This window comes from Pseudopipra pipra, chromosome 12 (assembly GCF_036250125.1).
Source record: "Pseudopipra pipra isolate bDixPip1 chromosome 12, bDixPip1.hap1, whole genome shotgun sequence".
Taxonomy (NCBI): domain Eukaryota; kingdom Metazoa; phylum Chordata; class Aves; order Passeriformes; family Pipridae; genus Pseudopipra; species Pseudopipra pipra.
In genome coordinates this window covers 15,773,840-15,787,536 of record NC_087560.1, presented here as the reverse complement: position 1 = coordinate 15,787,536, position 13,697 = coordinate 15,773,840, and the positions used below count along the sequence as shown (strand labels likewise).

The 13,697-nt window shown below is 39.8% G+C and overlaps 1 protein-coding gene across 2 annotated transcripts in view; it reads right to left on the bottom strand.

The window, feature by feature from the left end:
- Positions 1-859: 859 nt before the first annotated feature.
- The window catches only part of MCTP2 (multiple C2 and transmembrane domain containing 2), a 119,942-nt gene continuing 107,104 nt past the window's right edge, over positions 860-13,697 (bottom strand). For both annotated transcript variants that reach the window (XM_064669067.1, XM_064669068.1), the window contains exons 21-24: positions 10,810-10,919; positions 8,338-8,447; positions 5,826-5,923; positions 860-3,596 (exon numbers count right to left, since the gene is read on the bottom strand). In XM_064669067.1, coding sequence (XP_064525137.1) covers positions 3,528-3,596; positions 5,826-5,923; positions 8,338-8,447; positions 10,810-10,919 — 387 coding nt within the window. In that variant the 3' untranslated portion in view covers positions 860-3,527. The remainder of the gene's footprint in view (positions 3,597-5,825; positions 5,924-8,337; positions 8,448-10,809; positions 10,920-13,697) is intronic.

Genomic DNA, 13,697 nt, shown 5'->3' with positions numbered 1-13,697 from the left:
GCCAGGGCTGAAGGTTAAAACTGGAGCTTTGCAAGCAGATGAAAAGGAAAGGTGTGTGACATTTCCACCAGCTGTGCTTTATTCAGTTGTTTGCTTGCTTCCCACAAGGTGCATTTCAGTGACTGAGTTTCACTGACAGTGTTCCATAGGGCAGCCGAGTCCTCAGTCCTATTCATGATTATTCAAGAAACCAACTTTCAGCAGAAGCTTTTGTTTGGGCAAACATGAGTACACACTGCATTTGCACATATATGTCAAACCCAGGCATTTACACACTGTACAGTTAGTGGACATGCTTCATATTCCCATACCTCCATGATTCTAAAATCCAAAAGACACATAGTTAGATTTAAATTTCCAAATGGCTTCTGGTCTCAGAGACTTTAGACTGCAAATGCACTGAAACGTCTTTTTAATCCTTAAATTAAAAATATAAGTTTATAATTTCTATGCTGTACATTGAATAGATTAACAATGTAAACGCTGATAATCTGCACAGGCAAATGTGCACAGAGATATCAACTAATATTCTTGCTTTAAGATCCAAATGAAAAATCTGAATATAGAGTTTGATGACTGCAGAGTGCAGTAAGTGCACATAACCCTCTTCTCCTTTAGGCAGGGTCTAGGAAATCCCACTGAAGAGTTTTATGTAGGTGGGGTAAGGCTTTACCTCATCTTCTGCTGCAGCACAGATATACTTATGCTCCTTACTCCACTTCAAGTAAATTCCAGTGTTAGCTGTTACACTGCTCTGCCAAGGGATGTACTTGCTTACCTAGTCAAATAGTAAATATTATAGCACAGTATTTTGCAAAGAATGGGAAACATATATCCTAAACCAGATAAATTAAAAGCATCAGCTTAACCTCAGATGTTTATTGCATTTCAAACAGCAGTTATCAAAACAAAGAGCTCATTACAACATATATAGGTACTGGACCATCCAAACCCCTTCATTTGGTATGTCCCCAGTGCAACAATTAACACAAATTATTCTGAAACCCAACATATCTACATCCAAAAAAAAGGAAAAATTAAAAAATAACATTAAAAAAAAAAGGTGACCCTGTCTCCTGAACAGAAATAAGCTCCACGTGGAAAAATCTTAGGAAAAAACTCAAAAAACCTATTAAAGTATGAATCCCACTTTCTGAATAAATAAGCAATTTTTCCTGCAGTTGAATGTTTTCACTCAAATAAACCATCAGATCTCACATGCCTGCTTAAATATGTCTGACTTTGGTCCTTACAAAATGACAAGACTTCAGTTTGATAAACCAGATGATAGTTTTAAGCGAGACAATGAGGCATTGTTTACAGAGAAGATTGAGAAACTGGTTTAACAAAAGGGTTCCGTGGACATCTATTGTATGTACAAGAAGGAGATTTACTGGAGATTTTGTAATTTCTACAAGGCTCTTTCCAACCAGCTTCATTAAGTTGAAGTAAATCAAATCATGCAGAGATCTGGCTCAGCCAGAGAGACATGCCGGGAAAGATACAAAATGAAGAAGAACAGACGCAGATGATAAGCTTTAGAATCTTTGGCATTTTTCATAAACATTTTCAAGGTTTTTCAATCTGTATATTCACCCATTTTCCCACACACACTCTCCTATAAATACATTATACATGTACTCTTTATACACAACTCTGTATACACATGGGTACACAAGCACACGTGCAAACAAAGAGGCATTTTTGTGGCTTTTTAAACCAGGATAATCTTTCTTCTATCCTTCCATTTGCAGCTACACACACTTTGCATGAGCAAAATACATTCTTTATGCAATCAAGTATATGAAAATGTGCCTGTCCTTATTCAAAGGCACAGTGGGACTTTGAAAAATAAACTTAAGAAAAATTACTGAATCTGGCATATAATCCAGTGGAAGATACTCTGCTGTTAGTTTTCCTTCTTCAAATTCATGCAACAGGTCCACAGAACCACACACAACTCCATTTGGATCACCCATCCATTTATTAGGTGACTTCCAAATTAATTTTTTTTTTGGTAAAAAGAAAACTGTCTCTAAGGTTTCTTTATTTCTTTGTTCTGTGAACTACCACAGGGGATGCTGGTGGTAGCCCCTGGCTGGGAATAAGAAGAAAACTCCAGCTCTTGTGCTACCAGTGACTTCTTGCAGTGGCAAGTCACTCCCACAATGTCCTACAGCACCTAAAGGACCAAGGGCTACACTATCACCAAAATTAAGCAGGTTTACATATGATTCTGTGTTTTAGTTACCCCAGTCAAACAATCTGAATAATGCTGGTTATGTGAAATATATAAAGCAAAAGCACAATAGTTAAAAGACTGGTAAGCAAGCAAGAAATCACATTCTCCTCAGAACAGAATAAGGGGTCCTTTCTTCTGTCTTTGCTCAGTTTCCATATGACTTCACTTTCTGGTCCTCTCCTTGTGAACCACCAGGAAAGACTACAAGAAGACATCAGTGGTTGACCAAAGCCTGCAGACTATTGCACAACCACATCTTTGGGCACAGGGCTCTCTTTCTGCACAAGTACTTATTTCTTTAAGGCTATAAAGTGTTTTTTTCTCTTGGATCTGTAGTGTTGACCCCTCTGGATTTAGACAGGAAAACAACAGCAATGCTGAAATTATCTGATGAGATGGAATTATAAAAGGCAAGTCAACAGAGTCTTTTCAGGTCAGTGAGTTAGCCTTTTCCACAGTCTCTTAATCCTTTCACGGCATAAGGTTTTCATGCATCCATTGCCAGCAATGGATCTCTCATGATTCCAGTATCCAAAGAGTTAACCACAGGGTGGGCTTTAAAAAAAAAAAAAAAGAAAAAAAAAAAAGAGGGGGGAAAAAAAAAGGAAAAAGAAAAACCCACAAGTGCTGGATGAAATATTGAGATACTGTTGGAGCTCCTAGCTCTTTCTGCTAATTATGATAAAAAACTTTCTAAAATGTACACTGCTTGAACAGAAGATGGGTATCAAAGACTCGTTAATTCAGAGCTTAAACCTTTCTAGGCACAGTGATTTAACTCAGAAAAGAATAGCTTTCATATCTTAATGTAAATCTGTTGGATATGTTAAAAACTGGTTCAGAGCATCTCCTCACATCAGCTCAGCTGATCTGCTACACTAAGCGGAATTATCTCTTCCTACATAAAACAGGGAGTGCTGCCACATCCAGCCTTGTCTCTGCAATCAAAGGGAAAAAGAAAAAAGAAAAATAAAAGGTGCAGTTGCACCATCCTCTCCCATTCTCCTCCTCCCCACCCCACAAGCTAATTTATACATTCCACCTTGCTCTTTTTCGGGTTATGACTCCATGCCAAAAAGACATCCCAAAAAAGAAACCCAGGATAGGTGTTTATCAAAAAACACATCTTCCAAAAAAAAAAAAAAAAAAAAAAAAAAAAAAGAAAAAGCCTGTGGCAGTGATTCTAGTATTATTGTTCTGAAGCTAGAAGGAGGGGAGGGCTGCAGCTTGTGTGCAGATGCGTGTGGATGGAGGGAGATGCTGCATTCCGAAATCCCGCTGCATCCTATAGCGCACTCCGCTTCCTCCTAATGGGACTGGAGCTGCTGTATGGTTTCAATTCAGCATGCTGCACCTGTAAAAACAAATAGACATGACGTTTGCAGTTAGGTAACTCTAGCTCACTACAGTGTGTGTTAATGGCTCCCTGAGGACAAACCAAGGGAAACTAAGGAAGGTTCAAAAGTAATGAATCATTTTCTAAACACAGGAACATGGGGGATTAATTGCAGGAAGGATTTGAGAAGTCATGCATCATTTCTTGAAACAAAAATATTAAAAGCAGATTTTTCTAATGAGATACATGGGGTTCTACCTGATTTCAGCAACGTAGGGTAGATCTTTTGGGTTTGTTTTGGTTTGGGAGTTGTTTTTCTTATCTCTCTGGCATTAACCTATAAGTTTAATAAACTTCTCTCAGGAGTTTCAATTCAAGTGGATCCCAATAGACAGTAAGATGACAGTTTTCAAAACCATACACAGACCTTGGGAGGTTGATGTACTTAATCATTTCCAAAAAAGGAAAGTATTCTCCCAAATAGAACCTGGGAAAAGCTACCTCCACCTTCCAAAACAAATTCATATACAATATAATGGTTAAAACACATGTGATAAACTGCAAAGGATTGTGTAATTTCCAAATTGTCTGTTGTGGTAGAGAAAAGTATTCCCATTGAAATCATGGGGAAACTTTGGCTGAACATAACATCTTTTTTACCCCTCTTCTGTCTTTTGTCCAACACGTGGGTTGTAAATGGCAAATGTACAGACAGAAGTACTTTCTAACTCATTGCAGTACCCCAGTGAAATGCTGATGCATTGATAGCATGTAAAACAAAGCAGGGGCTTTGGAGCTTCCCTGGATGACTTTTCACTAGTGTGGCTGTCACTTGGCCTCACTATTTTTAGCACTAGTAGAAAACTCCAAGGTTTGTCCTATCTGAGGAACTTTTATCATTCCTCCCATAGAAAGTGGTTATCATTTTCCTTGGAGAACTCAAAGGATCCCAAAATGATAGAAACCACTCAAGGAGATGTTACAAATGTAAATGTTATATAAAGCATAAATAGAAAAGCAGCTTATCTTTAAACATAAACACTTAAAGGGCATATGCAAACCATCACTGCAAATCCAGTGGCCTCTACAAGAGCAATGACAAAAAACAAAACTACACTGAAGCCTAATGTCTCTATGACTGTTCCTGTTTAGCATTTTTCCTCCCACCAGCCTATGGTGAGATTTCTTTCCAGTTATTAGTGCTGCCACCAACCAATCTGGTGGCCTCTTGAGATAAATGTCACCAGAAGCTTTTCCCAACCTTGTTTCTACCAGATGCCTTGACACTGCATGTGAGCAATTATATTTCTGTCTCCAACAGCATAAAGTCACCATACATGAGATTATGATTCCCTTATTCCCACCGAGGAGCATCTCACAGGGAAAGTGCCACGATTCACAGAGAAAGGTACAATGTCAGTGGGATCCAGGGCATCAGGATCAGGGCCTGAGGACACAGACTCCAGTTGATTAAAACAAAAGAAAGAATCCTTTATATCGTGTGGTTTCATTACCCAGCAAGACTATTTTCCCTCCTCCAAGAGAAATAAACAGATCTTGACATTCTAAAGGACTTATTGTTCAAATAATTTCTAGGAAGATAGGCGAGATTACTGAAGACACTGTTGTTGTTTCAAAGAATAGGAGAAGAAACAAGACTTGACTGAAATTCAGGGAGGATAGATTCTGGTTAGATTAAAACTTATAATTCCATAATGGCAGAAGATTGATCTGATCAACTGCAGAGAATTTTATACACATTTCAAGGTTTTCTTTAAAGAAAAAGATGAGCAGGGCATTGTCCAAAGGAGGCTTGGAGCTCAAGCACAAAGTCACGGAAATAATTCCCCCCATTCCTCCCCCTACCTTGAGAAAAGGGAGAATTCAGCAAATCCTTTTGGATGGTTATCTCTATCAAAGAGACTATTTTTCTCCTCCCTCCATACCAATACCGGAGCAGAAAGGTGACGAAAACCATAGTTCAGTAACCACGCTGAGTGATTTTCCAGATCATTTTTTAAGTAGGTCTTTTCAGGATAATTTTTCTGCAATCATTTTATCCTTCTGACAAAGGATTTTGGCTCTCCTCTCTTCTAACGCTCTCTCTCCCCCCTCCCTTTGTGGATTTTCCCCCATTCCTTATCTCTGTTATTCAAAAGTGCATTGCCATTGTATTCCCAAGCGGAGAGCTCGGCCGCTCTCAGTGTCACTCGTGGCCTCCGTTGGCAGTGGCCATTCATTACTTACCTTTTGAACATCAGATGGTACCCTGGAGAGGAAATCTAGTAGCTCATTATTGTCGATGGCGTAGGGATTTCTAAGCTTCTTAGTAAATTTATTTATGCCTAGGAAAAAAAGGAAAAAAAATTCAGGCAAACAAAATAATGCAACCCTTCTCTACTCTCCCCCTCTAAGTTGTTCAGGCAAGGTGAAAAAGGGAAGAGGGATTCACAAGTAAAAATTAGTGTGAAAACAGTGCCTTAAAGCCACACAACATGTTCCCTGTCGTGTGGAATCATCTGCAAGTGCCTCCTGGAGGAAGGAGAGGGCATTATTGATAAAGGTATTTCTCTACTTTGGGCATCATCTGTTGCCAACAAGGTGGTGAAAAGAGATTGCGGCATGAATTCTTTCTGGGGGATATTCTGGGAGAGAATACACACATTTACAAACAAGACTGCTGTTAAATCTGCTGTCCTAGATGAACAAAGATATCCCCTCTCCTCTTGCCCAGGCAACTGGAGGGCTCTGAAAATAACTAGGCAGGAAAAAGCCTTTTTTTCCTTCCATTTCTACTCAAAATGAAAGCTTCCTTTCCCCATCATGTCTCAGAGCTTATCCTCTCTTTGCAGAGCCACATTTGACAAGTTGGCCATATTATGATGCTGTGGGAAACTCCAAAAATTTATCACGAGGTTTACTTTATTTTGATCATTGTGTGAATAATTTGGTTTGCTAACTGCAGCAACTGTGCTCCCCATCTCCATGGACTTAGTTAAGCTTCAGCTGTCGGAGGTGATCCCTAGTCTGGACAGTAGATCTATGGGAGTCTAATGTTCATATTATTGTGGAGTTCATGAGCTCTTCTCTTGCCTTGCATGAGGTCTTCTTCTAGGTGAAGAAAATCAGCTAATCCATTTTAAAGAATAGCAAAAAATTCAAATGTTGGTTGTCTCTGAGGATCATAATACAGCATGCAATTCCATCATGCCCCTGTCCAAAATCTCATCGTGGTTTCCCTGAAAGTGTTTTTGAATGTGGAGGCTGCTCCAGCCTTCTCCTCTCCCTGAAATGTACCTGCTTCACATCCGAGATTCAGCTTTTAAGCCACATACTTGTAGCAAAATGACAACACAATTTTCTGTGTACCTGATTTTTAAAAAACAGAAAATACCATAAGGTCTTTTGAGGCCTTGCCACAGGGTAGTTGTTTAACATGTATCATATTTGAAGGCCCTGTCACTCTAGATGATGTTGAACGGATGTATAGTTTTCATGTACCCACCATGTCTTCCACACAAGAACAGCAATATTTTGTTACTGAACTTTTTACTCCCAGCAATTTCTCTCCTTTCCTTTTGCCCTTTCTTTTGTTTGATTTAATGCTTTATTTCTTTTTTGTTGGCTGCTGTTGCTGCCCAGGAGTGGCATTTTTTACTGCCACCTTCCCATTCCCTCCCTTTTCTACATCCAGGAGAGCCAAGACAGCTGCAGATGGCTCAGCCCTGGAGGGGTGACAGGAGGTCCCTACAACCCAGAGCCACACTAGGGCCAAGCTTCCACAGGTCAATGAGGATTACCTGCACAATATTCTCAACCATTTTACCTCAAGGCTGAGATAAAAGTCACTACCCTAAATAAGACAGGAGGTCATTTGGAGATGTAGAAAGTCTTCAAGCAGCTGGAATCACAGAATGGTTTGGGTTGGAAGGGATCTTAAAGACCTACTCAATCCAACATCCCTGCCATGGGCAGGGATACCTTCCACTAGACCGGGTTCATCCAAGCCCCATCCAATCCGGCCTTGAACACTTCCAGGGACTGTGCATCCACCCCTTATACTAGTGACTCATCACCATCATAGTATTTTCCTAATATCTAATCTAAACCCACCCTCTTTCAGTTTAAAGCCATTCCCCCTTGTCCTGTGACTACATGCCCTTGAATGCCACCTCTTTTAGCAAAAGATGATCTTATACTTCTTCATAACACCATAGGGAAAGTTTTAATTTTTAAAAGCTCCTCTTTTACTTTTACTTCATAGTGTATCTTCATACAAATGCTTTCTGACCCATGACAAAAGGAGATGCTCAGGGTCTCCCACTGGGTTCTGGGCACACTGCCTGTTCTGATTGCAGGGATATTCAGACCCAAAAGGTTCCTGGGGTTCAGGTCTACGTGGTCCAGCTCTGAAAACACTTCTTGTCCACTTCCTACCATTTCCCAGCTGGGGGGCTACAGCACCAGGAAGCTAATTACTTTCTTGCAGAAGAATAATAACACTGAAAGTAGCTTATCTAGGCTAATGCTCTTCTTGCAGTGCTGTTGGAAACTTATAAAGAACCCTAAGAAAAGCAAATTATCGGATAACCAAGGGGGGAGAAATGGTAATTTTAAGAAGTTCATAACATCTTTATTCACCTCTAAGCAACAGCACTTGTTTGTCTGTGTAACAGGTTGTTTAAAGCTTGTTTGATTTCATTCTGTAGACATATATTGTATTTAATCTCATATAAATGAGACACAGTGGAGTACTTACCCCAGATTAAAATTATGTACCTCAGTGGTATAAAATACAAAATAACTGTTGCTGCTGCCAGGACCAAGCAGGCCAGGACAGAGAGGAAAGGCACCGTCCAGTTGAATGTGCTGCAAGGAAAAAACAAACAATCCTTCTCAACATTTCTGTTCTTGGACACTGTTTGTACTCTGCTACCCAATAATAATTTAATGACCTCTTTGCAGTGGTTGGCACAGTCAGAGATGCCATAAATTGCAGACACTTTGGAAGGTGGATAAGCAGATTCCTACATCTGGATGTTATAACGGATTAAGGGAGATATCTGAGAGGCAGATATCACGATAAGGAAAGAGAAAAGGAGCCCAGGGGAGCTCAGTGAAGTTGTTAGGCATGTAAGTGAGTTGTTTTTGTTTTTTCTTCTACGTGTCGCACTTGTTTCACATCTCTGCTCACCAGTCAGCTCTTCATTATTCATGGGTGGATTATCTGATCTGCAGACGGAGCCATCAGAGCTGGCTCCACCGGGCCACAGTGGAGATGACACGAGATGTGTGTCAGTGCACGACTCAAACGTGGCAGGTAGCCAGAGTCAACCCTGATGGTAACTTGGAATGGATTAATTATGATGCTAAACTTTGAAAGAGCACTTAGAGTAATTCCTCTGTATAGCGTTAGGGAATAATGTTTTATATAAATCTCTCTTTATATACATAAATTTGCTTCTATTTCTTTAAATTTTCAACAACTCCTTACTACACTGTATATAGGAGGCTGGCCTGGGTAAGTTGTAATATTCTAGCAGCAGTCCAAGCTTCTGCATTCCAACAATCTGCATCAGATTTCTCCCAAGGGAAGCACTCTTGAGAGGCTCAGTTACTAAAGTATTTCAGACTTTTACAACATTGTAGAAAAACAGGACTTTATTTCACTCTGACCTCTCATCTCTAAGTCAATGATGGACTTAAGGTGAGCAGCTACTGCTAACATACCTTTGAAGTTACTTTGTCCCTCCATGCCCTTATAAGACATAACCCTATGGCATGCAACAAATATTGAGATGCCTGGACTACAATAATGCCAGTTATTCCACAGTTACATGGATTTTAGTCCGGTTAGATGGATTTACAGATCTGGGCATCTCTGTTTCTCACAATCTGCCTGCTAACTTCATCATATCACAATGACGGGGAGTAGGAAGAAGAGAGAATGAACGTGGACCACTGATCAGGCTATAAAATAAGACAAACTTCCCTTGACAGATAAAATTAATGGGACGCTACAAGAATTACTTTTAAGCTTCAACAGACGTATTAAATATTAAGTAAAGATAGGTGGGAGAGGACCCATCATCATCAATCAAGTAGCTTAAGCAAAAAAAAAAAAAAAAAGCAAAATAGCTCAATTCAGAGAAAACTCCCTATGATTGTGTAACTGAAGTGACAGACGGAAACTGCAGCACAATTCAGTCTGTCACTTACAAAAAAACTTTGATAGCAATTTTTTAATGGTACATCACTGTTGAGTTACAACAGAATTCTTCTGAAATTACATCGGGCATCCACATTAATACCCAATGTGTTCTTTAAGACCATTGTTACCAAAATGAATACAAGAATTAATAGTGTTTAAGTGCTTTGAGCCTTCCTGCCATGCAGCTGGGCAGAACAGTGCCCTGTTCATAGACTGGAATACATCTTTGGGCCATTTCCACCCCAGCTGGGGTGTCCGGCATGGAACCACAGCACATGCGTTTGCTGTATTTTTAGCTTGAACCCAGCTCCTCATTAAAGTGTGGCTCGATCACAAACCATCACTTTGTGTTCAAAACAGAAAACAATGTGGGTCAATTAAGCTCCAGTAGATTGAGTTATAAAAGTTTGTGTGTGTTTGTGTGTGGGATTTTTTCCTCTTTTTTTAGGCTCTTCACCTCCCTCCGTTTTAAGGTCAGTAATACACTGTGTGCCTCCCCTTGCAACGAGACCCTGAAAACCCCCTTTGGGCTTCCTTGTGGCACCAGCAGGAAGCAGACAGCTCAAAATGGCAAAGAGAAAAGAACATCAACGCATTGGCCAGAGACATAAGTGACTGGTAACCCCTGCAGCCAGGTCTGGACACGGAGGGCGTGGGAAAAGCAACCATCAGTTCCTACCTACTTTCTGTGATGAGAGTGAAAAGAAATGCCTGATGCTTCTGTGCCCACATCGTCAAGATGTGTCATTCATGACTCCCTACTCCATCACAAACAAATAAGACTAGAAATTTAGGCAAATGTGGAAGGTATCAGTAAAGCACTTGGTTTCACCTCTTCTCTATGCTTTGAAAAGGTTTTTGGAATAAATGACTGTAAGAGAAGCAGCAATGGTGGGACTGGTGAGGATAACCTGCTGCACCTTGAAGTCATTTTTGGAGCAAGACATTTGCTCCACCTTAGTCCTCCTGGTTCTGTTTCACTGCAAATCACAGTTAAGCAATAAAAAATTTATTACTTACTTTTTAATCCTCTCTCCAAACGATGCTATTTCTTCTAGGATGCTTTGAACAGCTATGATGATCTCTTGGACCATGTGGATTCGGTCAATTAGCCCCTTTTTCTCAGATTCCTAACACACAAAAAACAAAACAGAAAACCAAAACTTTTTTTTAATATATTCAGTATTTGCTAGGATGTTCAAAGATATGTGAACAAAGTAAGATTCCCAGAAATGCTGTTGTATCCATGAACTCAAGTATGTCACTGAAGGAAGGAAAGAACACACACTCAGGGTTTATCACAGACAATTAACATTATTTTTAATCGTATGTAATATATATGGAAAATATAGATGCCTATTTTCTTCCTTTTCCTCAACACGTGGGTAGAGGTTTCTTCACCTTCCAATGCAAATCAACTGCAGAATCTCAACCAGGACTTCCCTGAAGAACTTCAGTTTCACCCCAAAGCAGAAGAGGTGTTGAGCACTCCCAATGTGCAGTGTTGGTTGCTCAGTGCTCCTCAAGAACAAGAATATTCTTGCGCGAAACTTCTGAATATCACTTTCCTGAGCTTTCTGGGCTCCCCACAGCCATGCTGTTTTGTGTATATAAATTAGCAGCAAGATAGTGAATGCAATATTTTTTGAACATTCTGTATACAGAGACTTATTCTTTTACTGGAAAAAAAAAAGAATCGAAGGAAGAAATGTCCTTTTCCCTTCACAGTGGCCATCTCACAACTTTGTTTCTTACTGCTTATTTTAGGCAACAACATTACAGGACATTACTACACAACTGCAGAAATAAAAAGGAAGCACAGAATGAATTAAAAATCAAAATGACTTAAATCAGGCTTGAAAATCAGTATACAATTATCAGCATTCAGCATTTCTTTGCCAGCAATCTAACACACATACAGGCATGCAAATTGGTGTGGTTGCAGATATTCTAACAAGAAATCAGCAAAACATTCACTTATTACAAAACGCAGAGCCCTGGACACTGATTTTACATCACTTTTAGACACTCAAAAATCAGGCCAATTTAGCAAAAATAAGACATTTTAAGCTGTGCTTTAACCAACTGGTTCCCAGAGAGGGGAGATGATGGTAAGAAGCATTTTGTATCCATGTTCTCCATGGTCCTTACCAGTCAGGGTAGCGGAAAGGGTGGGTGGGGATGAGCGAGGGCCAGAGACGTGTGGATCAACACGGCTGCAATTCTGCCTCTGTGTTGTCATCCACATTATATCTCCATGCAGGAGAAGGTCAGAGGCTACTTAGAGTCACACAGCACCACAGAGGTGACGGCTCTTGCTCCAGCCTTTTGGCACTACCGTGATGGGAGAAGGTTTGCGTGTGCCTGACACAGAGCACCACACTCCAGCATGTGCTGGAATAACCTCTGACCCATCCTTGGATGCTGAGAAAGAGAGGCATGGGAGTATAGCTCTTATAACACTTGGAATTACTTACTGCCCATTTCTCTCCCCAGTAATTTTTGATTTTAAAAAGGCAGCCAAAACCACCATGGAGTTATCAAGCTCCAGACATTTGAATATTTGCCTTTAGGTTGCAAGTGAGTGCACAATGAATAGAAGCAGCTTTTTAAATAATCACACATTTGGGTGTGAAAATGAGTATTTTTACATTAATAAAACAACCAACAAAAATGAAACCCTTGGGGTGTGAAATAACCCCAGAACAAAATAAATAAATAAATAGTCAGTTTATGTGAAAATAGCACAAAAAAGTCATTTTCACACAGCTCCAGTTATAACCTCGTTAGGCTCAAATGTAAATGACACATTGGAATTATATTTAACTATTCACTCACTGGAGTGGTACAGTGGTCCCTCTGCCACAGTTGGTTTTTTTTCCACCAAACTTGGAAGTAAAAGTTGGAGAACAGTTCATGGAAAACCAGACAGTGGGAATTTCATTCTGTCCAAATTCAGACAGAGGGGTAAAGAAACCACTTAAATAAAGTGATATTGCAGGGCAAGCCTACTCTTGCTACCCCGAGCTGCAAGGCAGATCATCTGTCAGCTCTATCTGCATCATGCTGACTTCATTTACACATCTTCGATTGAGCTTAGAGATGTGGTGATAATGCAGTTTAACCAACACAACACAACTTCTGCTGCAGCCATGAAGCAGAGTAGGAAAATAAAACATGAACTACCAGCTCCAAAGATTATAATGACAACTGCATGCCTGTGCTTACCTGGCGTGCAAGTTAAAATCACCCCTAGACAGTGATGGTTTCAACTTCTAATATAAAATGTGACCAACCAGTGTAAAGGCAGAGACAAACTGAGATTAGAAAGCCTTGTAAATAAAATCAGTTATTAAGAGTAAAATAGAATGCAACTGTCCTTGCAGTATGCACTACAGTGTATGTGCATAATCATTTAAAAATCCTGGGAATTTGTCAATGTTTCTTTGTTATTATTGTTTTGTTCTAGAAACCTGCAGACTAAATACATCTACAGGATTATTAGGTCACTGATTAAGCAAGAGAGAGCAGACAAATGAAGTACAGCAAATGGGATTTTTCAAATTATTTAGATTTTGGAGTGTTGTTTATGCTTTCTGAAGTCAGCACCTCACAAAGCACTGTCGGAAGTAGTAGGAGTCCATCAGGATGACAGTCACTGGCCCCTATTTATTAGGAAATGGGCAACTGTCACAGAGAAAGCTATATTTGGACACTACCATATTTGTGGAAGATGAAAAAAGTAATCCTAAATACATCTTCCATTAAATGGACTTTCCCATCTGTGCAAGATCCCACCACTCAGATAATTTTTCTCCAGCCTCTTCTAGTATCATTCCTTTCTGCTTTCTTTTGAACTCAATATATTGTGCTGCTTGAAAACAGGATTTGGATATCCATGGTTCAAA